General features: G+C 50.8%; 1 protein-coding gene across 2 annotated transcripts in view; it reads left to right on the top strand.

The window, feature by feature from the left end:
* The first annotated feature begins 661 nt into the window (after nt 1-661).
* Nucleotides 662-17,326, top strand: part of SHC4 (SHC adaptor protein 4) — a 33,082-nt gene continuing 16,417 nt past the window's right edge. For both annotated transcript variants that reach the window (XM_075764333.1, XM_010304788.2), the window contains exons 1-2: nt 662-1,997; nt 10,471-10,541. In XM_075764333.1, coding sequence (XP_075620448.1) covers nt 1,419-1,997; nt 10,471-10,541 — 650 coding nt within the window. In that variant the 5' untranslated portion in view covers nt 662-1,418. The remainder of the gene's footprint in view (nt 1,998-10,470; nt 10,542-17,326) is intronic.

Below are 17,326 nucleotides of genomic sequence, written 5' to 3'. Positions count from 1 at the left end.
TCATCGTGAGCGTGAGGAAGGTGAACGCAATATTGAAAACGTAGCGAGAGAAAAAGACGTGGTCTAACGGAGGGAATCGAGGCCGCTGCGCCAGTTTTCTCCCCCCGGCCTGACCTCTGTCACGCTGCCACCCTGCCCGAGGCGTCGAAACCCCACACCGAGCCGAGGTGGCTCGTGCTGAAGGCCCAGCTATTTTCACCGAGTAAAATAAACCCAGCAGCTTCTTTCGCTGCCTGAGGTACGTGCAATAGGGCAGAGGGCCTTTCCCCAACCGGGGCTGGAGCTGAGCTGCAGGGAGGCCGCCGGGACAAGCCTGCCCTTCCCCTGGCGCCGGGTGGGCAGCCCGGGGGCCCGGCAGCCGCGGCTCCGGCTGAACCCCAGCCCTCGGCTCCGCCTGTGCCGCCGGCGGAGGACGAAGGGCCGGGCCGGGCCCCGCCGGAGAACGGGGCTTTTGAGGGATTTTCGGCACCACCGGCGGGCCCCGCCCGCCCCCGCGCCCCCTCCCCCTCACCGCCCCTCCCGTCCCGCTCTCCGCGCGCTGAAGGCGCGTGAGCCGGCGGCGGGCGGCGATTGGCTGCGAGGCGCACCCCGGGGGCCGCCGGGCCGCGGCCGCCCGCCGAGCGCCATTCACGGCGCTGCCCGCTCGCACGCGCCGAGCCTCATTCACAAAAAACTTCATTCATAAAAGCGGCGGCCGGGGCTGCGGCGGGGGCGGCTCGGGCGCTGCGGAGCTGCTGCCCCGCGGCTCTGCGGGAAACAACGCCGGAGGCGCAGGAATATTCAGTTGTGTCTGCATTATGGTGCTGAAGGACTTTCCAGCAAGAATTAGCGAGGCTGACGCCGAGAGCTGCCGGCGCTGTTCAGTATTTTTCTTAAAATACTGGGTTGGTGCCTGACCGCGGGGCAGGAGCGTTGCAGCGCAGGGATGCTCTTCGCCTTTGGGGCAGCCGACGATGGAAATGCAGAGAGCTGGGCACCTTACGGGGTTCGTGCCGGTCTGAGAACGTGTTTGAGCTTGTAGCTGTCTTGTTCTGCTTTGTGTGAAATATGCTTGAGCTTTTGCTGCAGCCAGGACTCTGCGGTTAACGATGCCACAACTGTGAGGCTTCAGAGCTAGGCGGGATTTAGTGCCTGGCTCGAGGCAGGAATGAAGGTTTGGATAGCGGCTCTTCAGCATAAGCTGCTGTACCACTGATGCGCTTTCCCGTATGCTGCTTTTATTGCTGCTTACAAAATACCAGATGTCCATGCAGTTTTAAGCCTCGTCCATTGAGGAAAATAAACCACTAAGAGGGAGTCAGCAAAAAACATCCAGTAGGTTTCTGTTTTTAAAATTGTTTGACTTGCTTGATTGCCATACAATTTATCTACAAGAGCTGATTTATGCAAGAGTATCCAGTTACAGAACTGCCAAGGCTATGAGAGAACGCAGCCAGCAGAGCCTCGGTGGACACGTCCTGTATGTAGGATTATTCAGACATCCAGGAATGCTGCACAGGGCTAAGTACAGCCGATTCAGGAATGATTCGATAACATCCCTAGATGAAGGTACGCAAAATACGTCTTTAAATATCAAAGGTTCTTCGTCCTCTTCCCATTCTTCGACACCTAATTTACTGACAGAAGATGTCTCCTTGGGGCCACAGGACACCTGCACCACTCTGTGCACGCTGATCCCCCGGATGGCTAACATTAAACTTGCTAACCCATCAAATCTGCCGGGCCTGAAAAGCTTCTGCCTGGGAACGAAAGAGGTGCCAAGAATTAAACTCACGGAGTGCGTTACCATCCCAAGCAGCCCAACCTCGCCTGAGATCAGCTGCCTCTCGGCCTCTTATCCACAGCCTGAGCTGGACAAGCTGGCCCTAACCCCAAAGCCGGCAGGGGACTGCACCGTGCGCGGAGCTGAGGAAGCTGCTCCTGCGGGCAGGCAGGACAGGAGCCTCGCGCTGAGCGGTGAAAACGTGGGGGAGCCAGGAACGACCTACAGCGTGCGGGTGAGTACTTCTCACATTCTCTGACAAAGCAAACCACGCAGGTGGCCGCAGGGTGACCTCTGTGTTCCCACTCCTGAGGCCAGTGCCCCAAACCACTGACTTCTCCCGTGTATTTCCTGTCTCCTGATGTGTGAAGGGCCGTGGTGTTGAACTGAGGGAGTTAAAAGGACCGCAGCCGCTCCCAGAGGTAACACAACATCCATTTCCAAAAGACTATCTTTAGACTCTCTGAGGAGTGCAGCCGAGCTGCAATTCAAACAGGGCTTGCTCTGGCCTGAAATGCATGTTGGAGGGAGAAAGAGGCCCACAGAAAGGGCTTCCCATCCCTCGCAGAGCAGCTCCCAGGCACTAGGTGCATGCTGGCCCACGCTGCTGACATGTTTGTCATGGAGGGCATGGGAGAGCTGCTGGGACTGCTGCTGCTGCCTGGAGCACCTCTGGGCGATGAGCGGGCAGGATGCAAAAGCCATCCTCCTCCTTTGATGCTAATTAGCACCCTGTGGCACCCCTGCCACGCTTGGGAGCTTTCTAATTTTCTTTTCCTTTCTGGGCTTTATATTTCTGTGGCCAGACCTCACCATGTGCTAGCTGTTGCTTCCTTCTCTACGCTCTGAACCTCTAACCCTGCACATTTTAGTGCTTATGCTTCATCTGTCAAAAGCACTTCCAGGCAAAAACTGCCTGCTGCTTGCACGGAGGGAGCCAGTGCAGACCACAGGGGAATGGCAGAGAAAGCAGTCTAAACCTGCTTCAGAAATACTCACGTAATGGCCGGGCTGGCCAAGAGCTCCTGTAGCTCTCACAGCCCTCCTGCCTGTCCCTGACATGCAAGGGGGACCGCAGGAGCAAGCTGTACAAGGGGTTATTATTCCTCCTGGTGGGTTGCAAGCAGAGTGCTGAGAGAGCGAGAGCGTGTGTCTGTCTGTGTGTATAAGCTCTCAGTTTGGTGTACCGGAGGTATCAAAATGTGCCAGAAGGTGTAAAAAAGCTGTGCTAAATTTGTGTCTTTCGTATGATGTTTTGGAAGTCAGTCTAAAGAAAGGTTCAAGGCCAAGAAGAATCAATCAATCCCTTTCCAAATGCAGCAGGAGGGCAGGCAAGTCAGAGGGGAGAAGAGCAACAAGGGGAAATAGCTGTGTTCACCTTTCTCCAAGCAGGAATGAGATGCCTGCCTGGCATCCAGCTGTGGCGGCACAGCTGGTTTGATGGGATGTTGGCTGAAAGGTGATGGTGTCCCAGCATAGCAATGGCCACTGTGAGTGAAGCCACAGGAGGTCCCGGGACATTCTCCTGCAGTGCAGCAGGTGGAGGGAGGGGACACACACTATTTCGTTGTGCTGATATGTGTCCTTTTATGTTTGCTTTTCTTTAAATTCTAATACTAATGTGAACAGTTGAGGTTTTGACACCAGCAAGCTGCTAAAATAGATGAATGAGCATGTAGGGTGTGACTTACAGAGACAGTGCAAGGGCCACCGCAGCTCCAGGCTGCTCCGTAGCTCCACGACACTTTTGGCCAGCCCAGTGGAAAGGCCTGCGCCAGTGGATGGCATCGTGATGCCCAGCGCCCTCCACACAGGACCTGCCTCGTGCGCCGACTGATGCAGCGGAGTTCATGATTAAGGCTTTGAGGTACCTGTAGAGATTCAAATACTTAAACGCTAATGCCAGAGGCACACTTAAAGAATTCAGTTTCTGACATGGGGAGGAGAAGATGAAGCATAAGGGGAATTTCCTGGGCTTCTGTTGTGGCCCAGGGCTGAGAGCAGAGGCACTGAGGTGGGGACCACATGAGCACGAAAGTCAGAGGAAAGAGCAAAAAAAGAATGACTTGATGGGAAGGTTATGTGAAGTGGGGAAGGGCTCATCCCCTCCTGCTGCTCCCCATGTTTTATTTCCAGTATGTTTTTCTACCGGTCTTTCTGGAAGTCAGGATAATTCATGGTGATTCTCTCTGAAGGGGGGGTCGCTAGCAGGAGCCTCCCAATGCACTGGGGAAATGTTGGTTCCCTGCGTCTTCCTGCTACTGTTGCTCCCGCAGCCGTGGGCGTGCAGGAGCCAGCCCCAGGGGAGCTGCAAGAGCATTGCTGGTGTGTGTCAAAATGTGCCCTGGCCAGACTCTTGGTGGTGTTTTCAGCCAGCCCCTTTAATAACCAGCAGGTCAGCAAATAAGCAGCCTGGGGGTTCGGGGGCCTCAGCTTCAGCGCATGGGCAAGGAGCTCGTTTCCCCAGGGATCACGAGGCTCCTCTGGGAGCTGGCGATGAAGCCTCAGCCGGGCTGGGCAGAGGCCAGGGGCGCAGGGCTGCAGTGTGGCAGGAGTGTGGCATGGAGGGATGGTCTCAAAGCGGGGCCGGGAGGCTGAGGGGCCAGGCAGCCACGGGAGCTGCTCCCGATCCTTACCCTGTTCTCCCAATCCTTACCCTCTTGCCCTGGCCCTTGCCCTCTCTCCTGTGGCATTTGGAGACACCCGCTGTCCCCACGCAGCTTCTGGTGCCCTGTTAGGGCATGGGATCGTTGGGATCTCCCCAGAGACCATTTTAGGAGGAAGGTCAGGTCTACGACTCTCAGCACTGCCCCACACCAGTGGCCCCTCTCAGACCAGTGAGAACCAGCAGGATGGCGTTACTGGACCTAACACGGAGTAAGGCTCTGGAGCTTAAATCAATAATGCACGAGTCTTTGAGAGATGATGTTCAGATTAGTAAAAGAATGTTCTATTTAACTAAAATATGGAAGGGAAATGCTATTGCTAGGCCAGCCTGGGGAACCTGCTCCCTGTCTCTGTGTGGGAGGGGGTTCAGGGCAGCGCTTTGCTGGTCCCCAGAAGCCGCCAGCACCTCTTCCATGCTCAGGGCAGGGAAATAATTGTGGTATTTCAGCTGCAGCCACTTCCCTGGCATGGCACCCTGACACTGCACTCAGAGAGCTGCTCTGCATCGCTCGTGGTAAATAACTACATGTGTACGCACAGCTGGGGCTCTCTCGCAGGAAGGAGATGGGCTCTGGTGATTCATGACTTCAGAGCCGCAGCTGTGAATTGTGAGCCAGGGGCTCGGGGCTGTAGGGTGTTGGGGTGATGCTTGCTCTGCCAAACTCAGGGGGACAAGGTGTGTGGCAGCACCCACGGGTGCATGCCTCGTCCCACGGGGCTGTGCGTCTCTGCAGCTGCCACCACCCCCAAGGCTCACGCGATTCTCTGGGTAACTGCTTTTTAACAGAAACCTGCACGTTTTTAGGCCATCTGCTTTGTCACAGCTGGGAGCACGGGGACACAAAAGTTTGAACCAATTCTCTTGGAATCTTGGCCTGAGTACGGTGCTGTGGAAAGTGGCTTTTCAGCACAAAACTTAAAAAAAAGGAAAACGCATGTGTGGGTCTGTGTGTGTGTATACATATTTACAACTTTTTCCCTCATTTTTTCTCAAAATTAATTTAAAAGTTGAAAACCCATGAATGAAAGGGTCAAACTTTCCCAGGAAAATTTCCATTTAGCAAAAGCCATTCTTCATCACAAATACCCACTGCTCGCTGCCCCTTAGGGAAGAGGCTCTGCAGTGTGGGCAGGAGAGCAGGGCAAGCACATGAGGAGAGTTAGACTAGCAGTGACAAACCACCAGTGCGGTTTTTTGTGTGCTTAATGATCTTTCATGGCAAAGATGTTCAGTCTGTTTTCCAGCCTAATCTGCCCGGGTTTTGTGCTCTCTGGCAGGTGCCCCGGGGGTACCCACGCCTGCAATGGTGCACAGCTGCCGCCGTGGGCTGCCTTTGCCTCTCTGCTCCCTGTGGGGGGGACAGGACAGCAGGCTCTGGCAGCTTCGCTTTCGGCTCTGGAAGGGGTTGGTGTTTGCTGGAGGAAGCCAGCGTGGTTCAGGCTGAGGAATGAGACTGTTGAATCTACTGCAGGGTGTGAACCCAGGCCAAAGCTCTTCATTAGCAGCCTGACTGGTGGCTGCTCTCTGCGCTATGTAGCACCAACCCCAGCCCCGTGAAACGCTGCTGTGTGTTGCAGGATGAGCAGCCGAGCTGACCGGCTGCTTGGCAGCGTGGTACAACCTGTGAGCTGATAGGAATGCAGTGCCACTGCCAGGGTAGCTGTGGCAGTCCCTGCTTTCCAGTGGACAAGGGGCTTTTCAGCCCCAAAGCCACCACAGGCAGCATCTAAGGAAGGGTTGAGAAAAATTCCCCACCAGAACTACAGTGATCTGTGCATTGCTCCTTCCCCACATTCCTGGCTGGTTCCTGACATTGTCTATGGAGGGAGGCTAGTACTTCACCTTCCTGCCAGGGCAAAAGCAGGGGGATCTCAAATCAGGTGCTGCAACACATGAAAGCATGTCCCCGAGCCTGGCAGCCAGCCGCAGGGAGGGCAGCACCGCAACTCTTACAGGCAAAAGTTATTTTTCCTTGGTGTGAAAGGCAAAGACCTGTCTCCAGTGCCATCGTCCTGCCATGTGCTGGTGGCTGCTGCTTGCTTCTGCCCAGTCTCTCTTCCCCCCAGATCCATTGGAAGCTGGAGGTGAGTTATTCAAGCAAATCAAAGTGAAGCTCTCCTGCTGCTCTACAGCCCTTGCCCAGTGTGACAGAGAGTCATGGCTCCCCCGGCAGCAGCACCCACCCCAGGCAGCCCTTGTCCGCAAGGAAGGAGGGTGGTGGGAAGCTCAGAAATAGTAAAACCCCTCACTTCAAAAGCACCTTGGTAAGCAGTCTGGGAAAACAAATGCTTCCATGGGAGTCAGCTCCCTGCCATGCTTCTGTGCACAGAGCACTGCTGCTTGTGGAGGGTTTCTGCCCAGTCACCTGTGTTATGTTTTTAGGGAATCTGAACCTAGTCTCACATACATTCGGACATAGGCTGTTTAGTGGCAGCATGTTACCTGACTGCCTCTGCGAGCAAGTCCTGTCCCTTGGATTTGTTGTTAGTCAGCCGTGGGGTCTGTAGGAGCTGCTCTTGGCATTATGCATGAATTAATGTCTGTTAACTAATAGGTAAAATTGCAAGGCTGCAGCTGTGTTGTTTAATTATGAGCTCCGTGCACTGCTCCCCGTATCATTCCTATGGGTGAATCACTGGCTGTCATTCAGGCTGGAGCTGGAGCCACTAACTGCGTTATGGCAGGGAATGAAACGAGACGTGGGTCTGGATTAGAGGGTGCCTGAAACGCTTATTCACATGGGCCCTGCCTAGTGCCTTCACATCTCCTCCCACACAGTCCCTCATCCTGTTTGCAGTCACTCTCCATCATCTCTTGTAAATAGATGTGAAAAGATGTGTGCATCTTCAGTAACCGCCCTCCTCTCCTCCCACCTCCCCACCATCCTGGTGGTGCGGGGAAACAGCAACCAGCCCCAGATCACCCTTCGGATTCAAACACCGAGAGATGATGTGCCCCCAGTACCGATGCTCTCCCCAGCCTTTTGCGGGGAGATGGCGGGGGGGGGGGGACAGTTTTGCACACATCGCCCTCAGAGCAGCCGTTCCCTTTCCAGCAGGGGCCAGCGAGTCTCTCCTCTCCCTCTCCTCTCCCTCTCCTCTCCCTCTCCTCTCCCTCTCCTCTCTCCTCCCTCCTGAGAGCTGTTGCTCATCCTGGCGAGAGCTCTCCGTTCTGCTGCGACAGATCAGTGGGTTCAGCATACGCTTACATTGGTGATGTCAAGTCTTTAGCGCTCGGCTTGTTTCAATGTTGGCGTTGTATTTTTCTGTAGGTAGCTGAATTCTGGAATTACACCTGTGCTTATTGCCCTGGGCTGATTACAGCACCCTTGTGCCTGTCTCCAGCTTCCCCCTGGCTTCCCCTTGGCAGCTCAGTGAAACCGCTCCGTGCTTCTCTTTGCAGGGCTTCGGAAGATGACACCCCCCCCCTTCCTTGGACACCACCTCTGAACCCTCAACACCGCTATCACCATGTTCCAAAAACAGCTGGCAGATAGCTTGGGCTCCTTCCAGGGCAGGTCGGTCTTGTCAGACCGTGGCCATGCTGGGGTGAGGGCTGCACGCTGCGGTGGCTGCCTCTCCTGGGTGCCGTGGGAGGGCACCCATGGCTGCTGCCCTGCTGATGCTTCAGCTTAACCTGCCCTGCAGCAGGAAAGCGGGAGCTGGCCTTGACCCTGCATCCCCAGACGAGCCCACTAGCTTTTGTGGGAGCTGCTGTTTGGGGTGCACAGGATGGGGAGCAGGGGCACCACCTGAAGTGGAGTCCGGGCACAGGAGAAGTCTCTGAGACAGATGTCGCCCTTGTCTCCTGCCTTCCCCTTTCTCTCGTCTCCACCAGTCGTGCTGCTTGTTGGACTTGGCTATGGAGGGGTTAATATTTTCCTGGTTTATTTCTTAATTCCTTTTTCTTCCTCAGAGAGTGCCTTTTGTTTTCTTGAATAGGCTTCTGGTATCCCATTGTCTTTTTATGTGCTCCATGGGCTTCTCCCCAGCTCTGTGACCCCGACTTCTCAGTCCCAGTCCCGCAGCGTTCCCCTGCCCAGGGCTCTGCCGGTTCTCTGTACGCTCCTACTGAGATGTGAAGGTTCAGCCATTACTAACTGTGCTGGTTTAGATAACCAACGGCAGCTAAAATAAATGAGAGATGCAGTGAGGTGCCATGTTAATGCACTTCCCTACTCAGGCTTTTAAAGAAAAAAAAAAAAAAAGGTCTTTTGTGAATCATTGATAAGTTCAGCTTCACTCAGGGTCACTTATGCAAAAACCTAATATTGATTTTTCATCTTTGCTTAGAGTAGCTTCCCACGCATCTGTTCAGGATGCAGTGGGGACTCATCAGCATATGACTCACCTACTCCTCTAAATCTTTCTTTTCTCAAGGATAGAGGAGCAGCCAACCAGCTCACAGGATGCTTGACCTTATACTGTAGGATCAGAGGTCTCTACTGTGCTACAAGCTGAGGCTGTAGACATATTTTCCACATTTGCTTTGTTCCTGTTAAGCAGGAATATCTTTAACAAGTAAGATAGCTGTCAGAGTCCTTTACATAGTCATTAAATGTTCATTAGGGAAGCAGTTCTGCTAACCCTCCAGATTCTTACTGATGTCCTTCCAGGGCTCTGACCTAATTCTGGAGTTCTCCCAAGGGTTACATTGCTATCTGGAAAGAAACCAAAATAGGGATAATACAATTGTTGTGGAATCCCTGCTTGACCGCACACATACGTTCTCTTTGTAACACACACATTCAGTTCTGAAAGTCTCCAAAGCTGCATCAGATACCTAAATCCAACCCCCTCTGAATGGCCCAGTGGAAGAATCAATTCACAGGCAAATTGAAGAAGAGGAGGTAAATACAGTACCTTTCTCTGGACAGAGAGTGCTTCTTCTGTCCATTCAGAACAAGAGGACAGAGCATGCATGTCCCTGCTTGGGATTTCCAGGCTATCTGCTGTATCCCAGAGGCTTTGCATTTCTGCAGGAGAGGTCTGTGCAGGCAGGCTGTCGCTGAAGCGCACGGGCACTGTGTGAGCACTGCAGGATGTTCCCGAAAGCCCTTTTCCCTCCAGGAAAATTCATTGTGGAAGAGGGATACGAACTGAGACCCAGACCTATGCCAGCCTTATGAAATGGAGATGTCAGTGTGCTTCAACAGCAGAGAGATGGATATCAACAGAAATGCTGAAAGAATTAGTAAGACATGTTTTGGGAGAAGTAAACTCAGTGGATAGACTTAGCCTAGTGTGCTTCATTTAGACGAAAATGTTCTACAGTTTTGTACAGAACTTCAAAGGAGTCTATGGGCTGACATGCCATCACATTCTTGATGGTTCTGAAAATTAGTCCTATGCAAATCCCAAACGAGTATAGAAAAAGCCCCCAGCTGTGCCCCATACAACAGTAGTGTGGGAGTCAGCCTCTAATTTAAAGCAGGTCAGTTTATAGTGCAGGCTTTTAAGAGCCGTTGCTATGAGCTGGAATTGCAACTCTACCTCCTTCATCTTCTGCAGAGGTTATTTGTCATTAGACGTGCAGCAGCATGGAGCCAGTGGTTTTCCTCATGCCTAGTAATGCCTCCCGCTGCTCTGGAGGGACATCCAGCTCTCCTGCACGGGGGCTCTGAGTGCATCGGTCCTGTAGGGCATCCAGGCCCCTCTGCTCCCATGCAATTTCCTTCCAGCCTTCACGTATTCCTCCCAGCTCAGTGCCACAGGCTAATCAGTGAGAATAAGCAGAATTGGAAATAAGGAATGATTGAATTTTGTGCCCCCCCAAGTGCTTTACCTTTTTTTTTTTTTGTGTGTGTGTGCTATGTTGTTGAAGCCACTGGTATCTTTATTGCTTTTCTCTACGCTTTTCAGTAAAACGTGATCTATTTAGGAAGCAGCTTTAGGATAGTTGATTTGGTTTTCCATTTAGGTTGTGGTTCTGCATATACGTAGTGGACTGAAGTCACATTTGCTTCCTTCTGTGATCCTCCTCTTACCTGTTTGCTAGATATTAACAAAATCCTTTCTCTCTGTCCCTCTCTTTTCCCTAGTACATGGGCTGTATTGAAGTGCTGCAGTCGATGAGGTCCCTGGACTTTGGCACGCGAACGCAAGTCACCAGGTAGGCGGTATCACACTGAAATTCAGCCCAAGAAGGAAAAGCCTGAGCGCTAATTTCTGTATAAAGCCAAGGGTGCGTGCCAAGGTCCGAGATAATTTTGAATAGGACTGTGCATGTTTTGTTTTGTTTTTCCCAAGCGATGATTTGAATTACTTGGTCATTAGAATAGGCTATTTGCATTGGAAAATGAATTGTTTCAGCCACAGACCTAATTTCTCTCCCAATTCTTGTTCTGGATGCGGAGAGCCTCCCCCTGCAGTCGCAGCCCGGTACAGACATCCCCAGCTAGCTGGGTGCTGGCAGCGGCCAGGCCACGCACGCCAGCTCAGCGCTGCCTGCACAGCTCACCCAAGACGCAGGGTCAGTCTGCTGGTGCTGCGGTGGGTGGCCAAGGTGGCGAGCCTGGATGCTCGCAAGCCTCTGCCACGCTGCTTCACACCTGACGCAGAGGGTACCATTGGTCCCTCTGTCTAGCAAGGCCATCTAATGGATTTTTATGAGATGGGTGATATCGTTTGGCCCCATCTGCACCAAGGCCAGGCTCCGCTGGAAGCAGAGTCACGAGAAAAACATGTTGAAATACAGCCATTTCCAGCTGTACTGCAGGCCTAAGTTTCCAGGCTGCAAATCAGAAAAAGATGGATATTTTGCTCTCAGATACAACTGAATGTGGTTCAAATGTGAGATATTTTGTGGGCTTTTGAAAAGCTTGCAACTTCTGTTGCAGATTGCTGCTCCTTGCTAGGTGTAGATTATTACCATATGCATCTGTGGGGTTGTTGAAATGTCCTGTCAGGAACAGAAAAGCCCAGTTTTATTTTTACCTTTATTCTTGTAAGTCTGTCAGTGCAGGAGTCTTTGAGTTTTCAAAATAAGCACCTTCCTTCCGGCTCAGAGTGCTGCACGCTGCTGGGACACACTGGTGGTCCAGCAGCCAGGGCTAGCGCTCCACCGGGCAGCCCCCTCAGCCACCCGGCATCCCGGTACCTCCAAAGGTTTTTTGGAGGGGTGGGTGCAGGGTATTTTGGCCCAGCCTTAGACATGTTCCCTCCTCCCCTCAGCTATTTTTCTGGCGTGGTTCATGCTGAGGATGCCAGGAGTGTGGTTGAGGCTTCCTGCGCCTGCCTAACTCTTCCTTCCTGCTGGCGGATGATTTACAGATGCTCTTTTGCTTCCTCAAGTGTTTGTATCAAAGAAATCCTGGAGAAAGGAACGGAACACAAAGAGATAAGCATTACATTTCTACCTAGTGGCTCCCAGACTTACCAGTTAAAAGGAAAACTTGAGTCCTTAAATGCCTATATACTGCACTTGAAAGCTGCCTGATTTGTTTTATATTCAAAATCAGTGGTTGTTGACATTTACAATCAGCATAAGCATGCACTCACCCAGTTCCTGCATGTGTCTGTGAAGAAGTGCCTGAGATACAAATGTAATTCCCTCAGCCTAGTCATTTGCTGATCAAAAAGAGCCATGTAGCACACTTAGCCCAAAGCAATCAGCCCGGCGCATTCAGACCAAGCCACTGTATTCTTCAACAGCCTCGGCCGAAGAGGGAGGTCATCTCCTGTTTGCAAGACATGGAGTATATATGCTGCTAACCTTACAAAACAGAGCTTTGGATGGTTTGTCTGGAAAATAATGAATATGAATTACTGTGTAAGAAGAGCTTGCCAACTTTAATTTGGCCCAAATAGTAAGGTTTTGTTAACCAGAATTATGTGAAAACTTAACAATGGAAATATTTCCATCACCTAAACAAAGTGCCACTGCTGACCTTAACGGGCTCTTTTGTGCATGAGAAATTAAAAACTTAAACTGTTTGGAAACCAAATGCTAAAGTGCTGAGCTCATGCATTCAAACTTTAAAGTTCGATCGATTACAAGCTGACTGGAGCGAAGATAACATTGATTATTCCCCTATTGTTCTCTCGGGGGAGTAAGTTTATAGATGGCAAGCACAATGCACTGACCAAGGAGATATTGGAAATGATCCCATTTTAATCATCTCTGTTATTTGTAGTGGGGGTAAAAAATATTTTTATTCCAATGGTATTTTACTAAACAAAGAGGCATCTTCTGTTTTAAAGTGATATAGAAAGGATCTCTAACCATGTCTGCTCCCTGCCTTGCTTTATGTGTATTTGCATTCTTAGTACCCTGATCTCTAAAATCAGATATTATTTACCTGCCTTACATGAATGTGGGAAAGATTAACAAACTCGTGTTTGCCAAAGTGCTGTGAGGAGTCAAAAGAGATGAGCACGGAGGATTTGTTTTCTAGTTTCTTGCTGGACTTGTATTTTCGGTCACTTACCAGGCACGGGGTTGGGGAAGGCAGACAGTGGCCTCTCCAGCACTGCGAATGGCCATGGGTGCAGAGGTGCCGTCTGGCCGCCAGGCCGAAGGGCCGCAGCGTAGCAGGGGAAGGGCCGGGCTCTGAGGTGCTCCCTTCCCTCAGCGGCTGTGCGGTGAGGAGGTTGGCAGAGGAGATTTTGCTGCAGCAGTTTTCTCTTCCAGTTGTCTGCCTGTGACCCAACTCACACACTCTTAGGACATCCCTCCCATTTTACAGAAATTTGTGATCCCAAATTCCATGCAGGTGAGAAGAGTAACACCAAGAAATAACAATAAGGGTAACAGGTTCCTCTGCTTGAGAGGCTTTGTATTTTTTTGAATGGTCACCCATAAACGTGCTGTGCTTGCTGGTCTCGCTACAAGACGTGTTCAGGCTGGCAGGTCCTGCCTTTGCTGGACCCTGACGTGCGCTTCCCTTGCCCAGCCCTTCAGCTCTTTTCCTCTTACATGTCTCCCACTTCTGCTAAATCAAGCTTATTATTAGTCATTATATTTGGGCATTTATGGGAAAAGGGATTCTGTATCTCAGATCGGGGCATTAATTTGCAAACTTGAAAATGGTCAGGCAGCAAAGGGCATCTGAAACGTGCTGCTGGGGAGGGCTGGTGGAAGAAGGCTTACTTTGTTTGGAAGATTAATTTCAACTTTGTTGAAATGCACAATCGCTTTCTGTTAGACAGTGTAGGCAGAGCCCTAGATGCTTAAGAGAAAATCTTCAACAGCATGCTTACTCGCTTACATCAGCCCATCTCTCTTCTCTTACTCTCATTTGGGGGAACAATAAACAAAGTGGCTCACTGTTACTGCCAGCGCGGCGCTCTCCTGCACGCTGTTGGAGGAGCAGGGAGGAGTGTCTGCCATGGGTTTCACTCCAGAGGTGCAGAACCAGAGAAAACCTGTAGACTGTACAGCTCAGCTGATCTAAAGGCTTATGGATGCCACAAATGGGGCTGTCCTTGTCACTCCCTCCTGCCCCAGAGCTTGCTGAGCCCTTGCCAATGGCCACAGCCCGGCCGGGTGCCCTGGGGGGCTGCACCAGGCTTTTTGGGGAGCAACCAAAAATTCCCTGTGCCGCTGGCACCCACAGCACTCAGCGATGTGGGAGCTGTAGCACTGTCCTGTTTCAGTGCATCCCAGCCCAGAAACCTCCCTACAGCAGTGAGCTCAGGAGCCTCGGTGTCCCAGGTGAAGAGGAATGGTCCTGCATCCCCATCCCACCTTCTGGATCCCACAGAGGTGCCCCCAGGGAACTGTGACAGCCTTGATCCTCACTGAGCTGGTGCCCAGCAGAATAACCCCTGGGAAACTCCCCCTGCAATGGACGGGCATCTGCTGGGGCCAGGAGCGGGACCTCTGCGGTAGCTCTGCTGCTGGAGACAGCCCAGGGTACCAAAGCGCTTCAGAGTAATATTTCTTCAGGATGGCAAAAAGAGCTAACCCAAATCTCCTCCATTCACCACGGAAAGTGAAAACTGTGTCAACGAAACAATGATCAGTTTATGTAATCGTGTGGGCACTGCAGGACCAACAGGCAGTGATTCCACTTCAAATGGCAGAAGATGCCTGAGGAGTCGAGAAGCAAAATTTTCTTTGCCTTAAACTACAAGAACAATTTAAATTCCTCACAGCTCTCTCGATTTCATTCGGTGGCTGCCAGGGTTGAGAAGAGCTGCTGCAGAGTGTGCAAGTGGAGTTATCTCATTCAGGGTGATTTAAAAGACTAAAAAGAAAACAACCTAAAGTGTTTTGCTTTGGGATGAATGACAAGGAGGAGAGAAAGAAAAAGCAGAAACATGACTGGAATAACAAGGCCACGTTTTCTGCTACTGCCTCAGATTTGGAAGATATCAAATGGACAAGCAAATGCCAGAATCCATAAGGCTGCACATTCATCCAGGAACAATTAACTACACGAACTATGCACAGGTATATGCTGTCCTGCAGATCTAAAAGCAGAGACTTGCTCAACCAAGTGATGGAAAATGAATCGCTGTAAGAATGAATTGATAGCAATTTTCCAGGAAGAAAGCACAGATACAGTAAATCCTATTTAAGTTTATCGTGGGCGTATCCAGAGTTTCTTTTCTTCCCAGTATATGGTGTGGTTTCTAGTTCAGGTCCATCTGCTTCATGGAGATGACTGAATGTTAGAAGTGTTCGGTTGTAGCAGCAAGGTGTTACCAAACTGCTGCTTTTCACATCTTTAAAATAAGGTGTTTTGTTAGATCATCTGGAAAACCACCCAGATACATGCAGCAAGACATGTCTGTGAGAAGATGATTTCCCCTATCAAAGAGACGTACTAGAAACTATTAAGTAGGAATTATTTGCCTGCCTATTGGTTCCCGTTTGCTGGACAAATGCTTCAGAGCATGGTGAAGTGGGCAGTGACCACGATGGCTTGTGCAAGAACAGGGTCCGTTGCTGGCAGCTTTGCCTACAAGTCCTTATTCCACATGGGCTGCCTGAACTCATTGTCACCAAAATAGATGACTTCCCTAGTTTTCCAATTTGTTCTGTATCTGGTTTTCTTTCTAGGTAGAGCTAGACTTGAAGGCTGTAGGTAGCCTTAATGTCTTGGCCCTGATTTTAATTTCCTTTAATATTGAATGAGAAGATGAGTTCTCATTTTCCAGGCTGATTATTGGAATCTGCAAGATCATCCTGCAGGATGCCTTTCCCTTTTTTTTTTGTTTGTTTGGGGTTTTTTTTGTTTGTTTTTGTTTTGGCCTTTCTACTGGTGACACCTAAATAAAACAGGAGCTAAACAAGAAGGATATCAGGAATTCACTTCAAAAGCATATTTTCAGCTGTGCAGGGGGAAGTGCTTTGCTTTAAAAAGCTTAAAAAAGGCAGCGTTTAAGAGGCTGTGTTTCTGACCCATCTTTTGTAGCCCACGATGATGCTCTTCCTTTTCCCTGGTGTTTTCACTCAGAACATATTAATTACATTTTATTGTTTTGCAATGGGCGAGGTCTCCATTCGACAGTCTCCAGGTTGAATTTCTCAGGATGTTCTCTGATAGGAAGACTCGATGTTAAATCACCGATCTTCAGTGCTTTAAGCACATAGCTCATCAGCGTCCCGATGTCCGTGGGGCACTGAGCAGGGGGCAGCAGCAACACTGTGGTTCACTGGCACTGTGCTGGCTTTACATGCGGTCTGGTCTGCTCCCTGGGCACGATGCAGGGTCCTGAGGGGACCATGCTCCTCATCAGGACACCTTTGCTTCGTGGGACATGCCTAGCTGGAGCCTCTCACCGTTGTGTGGTCTCATGGTGTTTTTTAGCCTTTCTGAACCACAACTTTCTCAGGAAGTGAGCCCAGTGGCATGTTCCTCCCACACATGCACCAGGATCTGAAAACAGACAAACTTTCCTAACTAGCTTGTTTCCTAATTAGCTCTTTGGTTAGTAATCCAATAACATAAACAAACAATTAAACAAACTAATTCTCTTCCCCTTAAGAACAAAACAAAATCCCAACCCTTGAAAGCCCAAGCCTGAATTCAGCTGTGAGAGAAAGGCTGAGGCTACAGCCTCAAAACGAAATCACCCAACATGGGAACAGCAGCCTGCGAGGGTGACCGGGGGACGGTGGCACAGCTCGCCCCGGCAGCCCTGGGAACAGCAGCCTGCGAGGGTGACTGGGGGACGGTGGCACAGCTCGCCCCGGCAGCCCCGCGGCAGAGGGCCAGGGAGAGGCCGGGGGCTGCAGCTCAGACCGGGACGTTCAGGTAAGGTTAAGGAAACTTGCTAAGCACATCCCAGCCCAGTGAATCACCATTTTTCCATTCACTTCAAACCAGTAAGTATCAGTCAGGGAAAGCCTGTGACTGCCAGCAAAAGGGGGATTTTCCAGCTGCTGTGCTAACCTCCATCAGGGCAGTCGAGTGCTCCACTGTATGTCCACACCAGCACCTGCCTGAGCATATATCAGAGTTTTCTTTGTTCAAGTGTGGAAAATAGGCGCAGTGCACCACTATGTTAAATTAAGTGTGTAATTTAGCTGTCTTTGATAGAGACTGATAAACACCATGAGTGCTTTATGCCTTACCCTTCTGCTTCCCAAACTGAGAGGTGCCTGTAGAGAATAGTGGGTGGCTGGGAAAGGATGTCAAGTTTGGGATGCAGCTGCCAGAGATGGAAAGATATGGATTGAGACCTCAGATTTGAAAAAGAATAGAGAAGCTGATTACATCTCCTTTTTTTTTTCCTTTTTTTTTCCTCACCCCCCCCCTTTTTTTTTTTTTTTAAAGAAAAAGAAACTCCCAACACCAGAAGGGCAATCAGGGCATCCAGCTGGGCTCACTCAGCACGCCCCTGCTGCTCTAAATAAGAAGAATTAAGGCAGGGAGGGCTTCCTACCTGCCAAGCAAGAAACCTATCAACCATACTGAGAAAAAGGATTTGAAGAGATTAAGGTGT

Source organism: Balearica regulorum, chromosome 12, assembly GCF_011004875.1.
Source record: "Balearica regulorum gibbericeps isolate bBalReg1 chromosome 12, bBalReg1.pri, whole genome shotgun sequence".
NCBI classification, from domain to species: domain Eukaryota; kingdom Metazoa; phylum Chordata; class Aves; order Gruiformes; family Gruidae; genus Balearica; species Balearica regulorum.
This window is presented reverse-complemented; position numbering and strand designations above follow the sequence as displayed.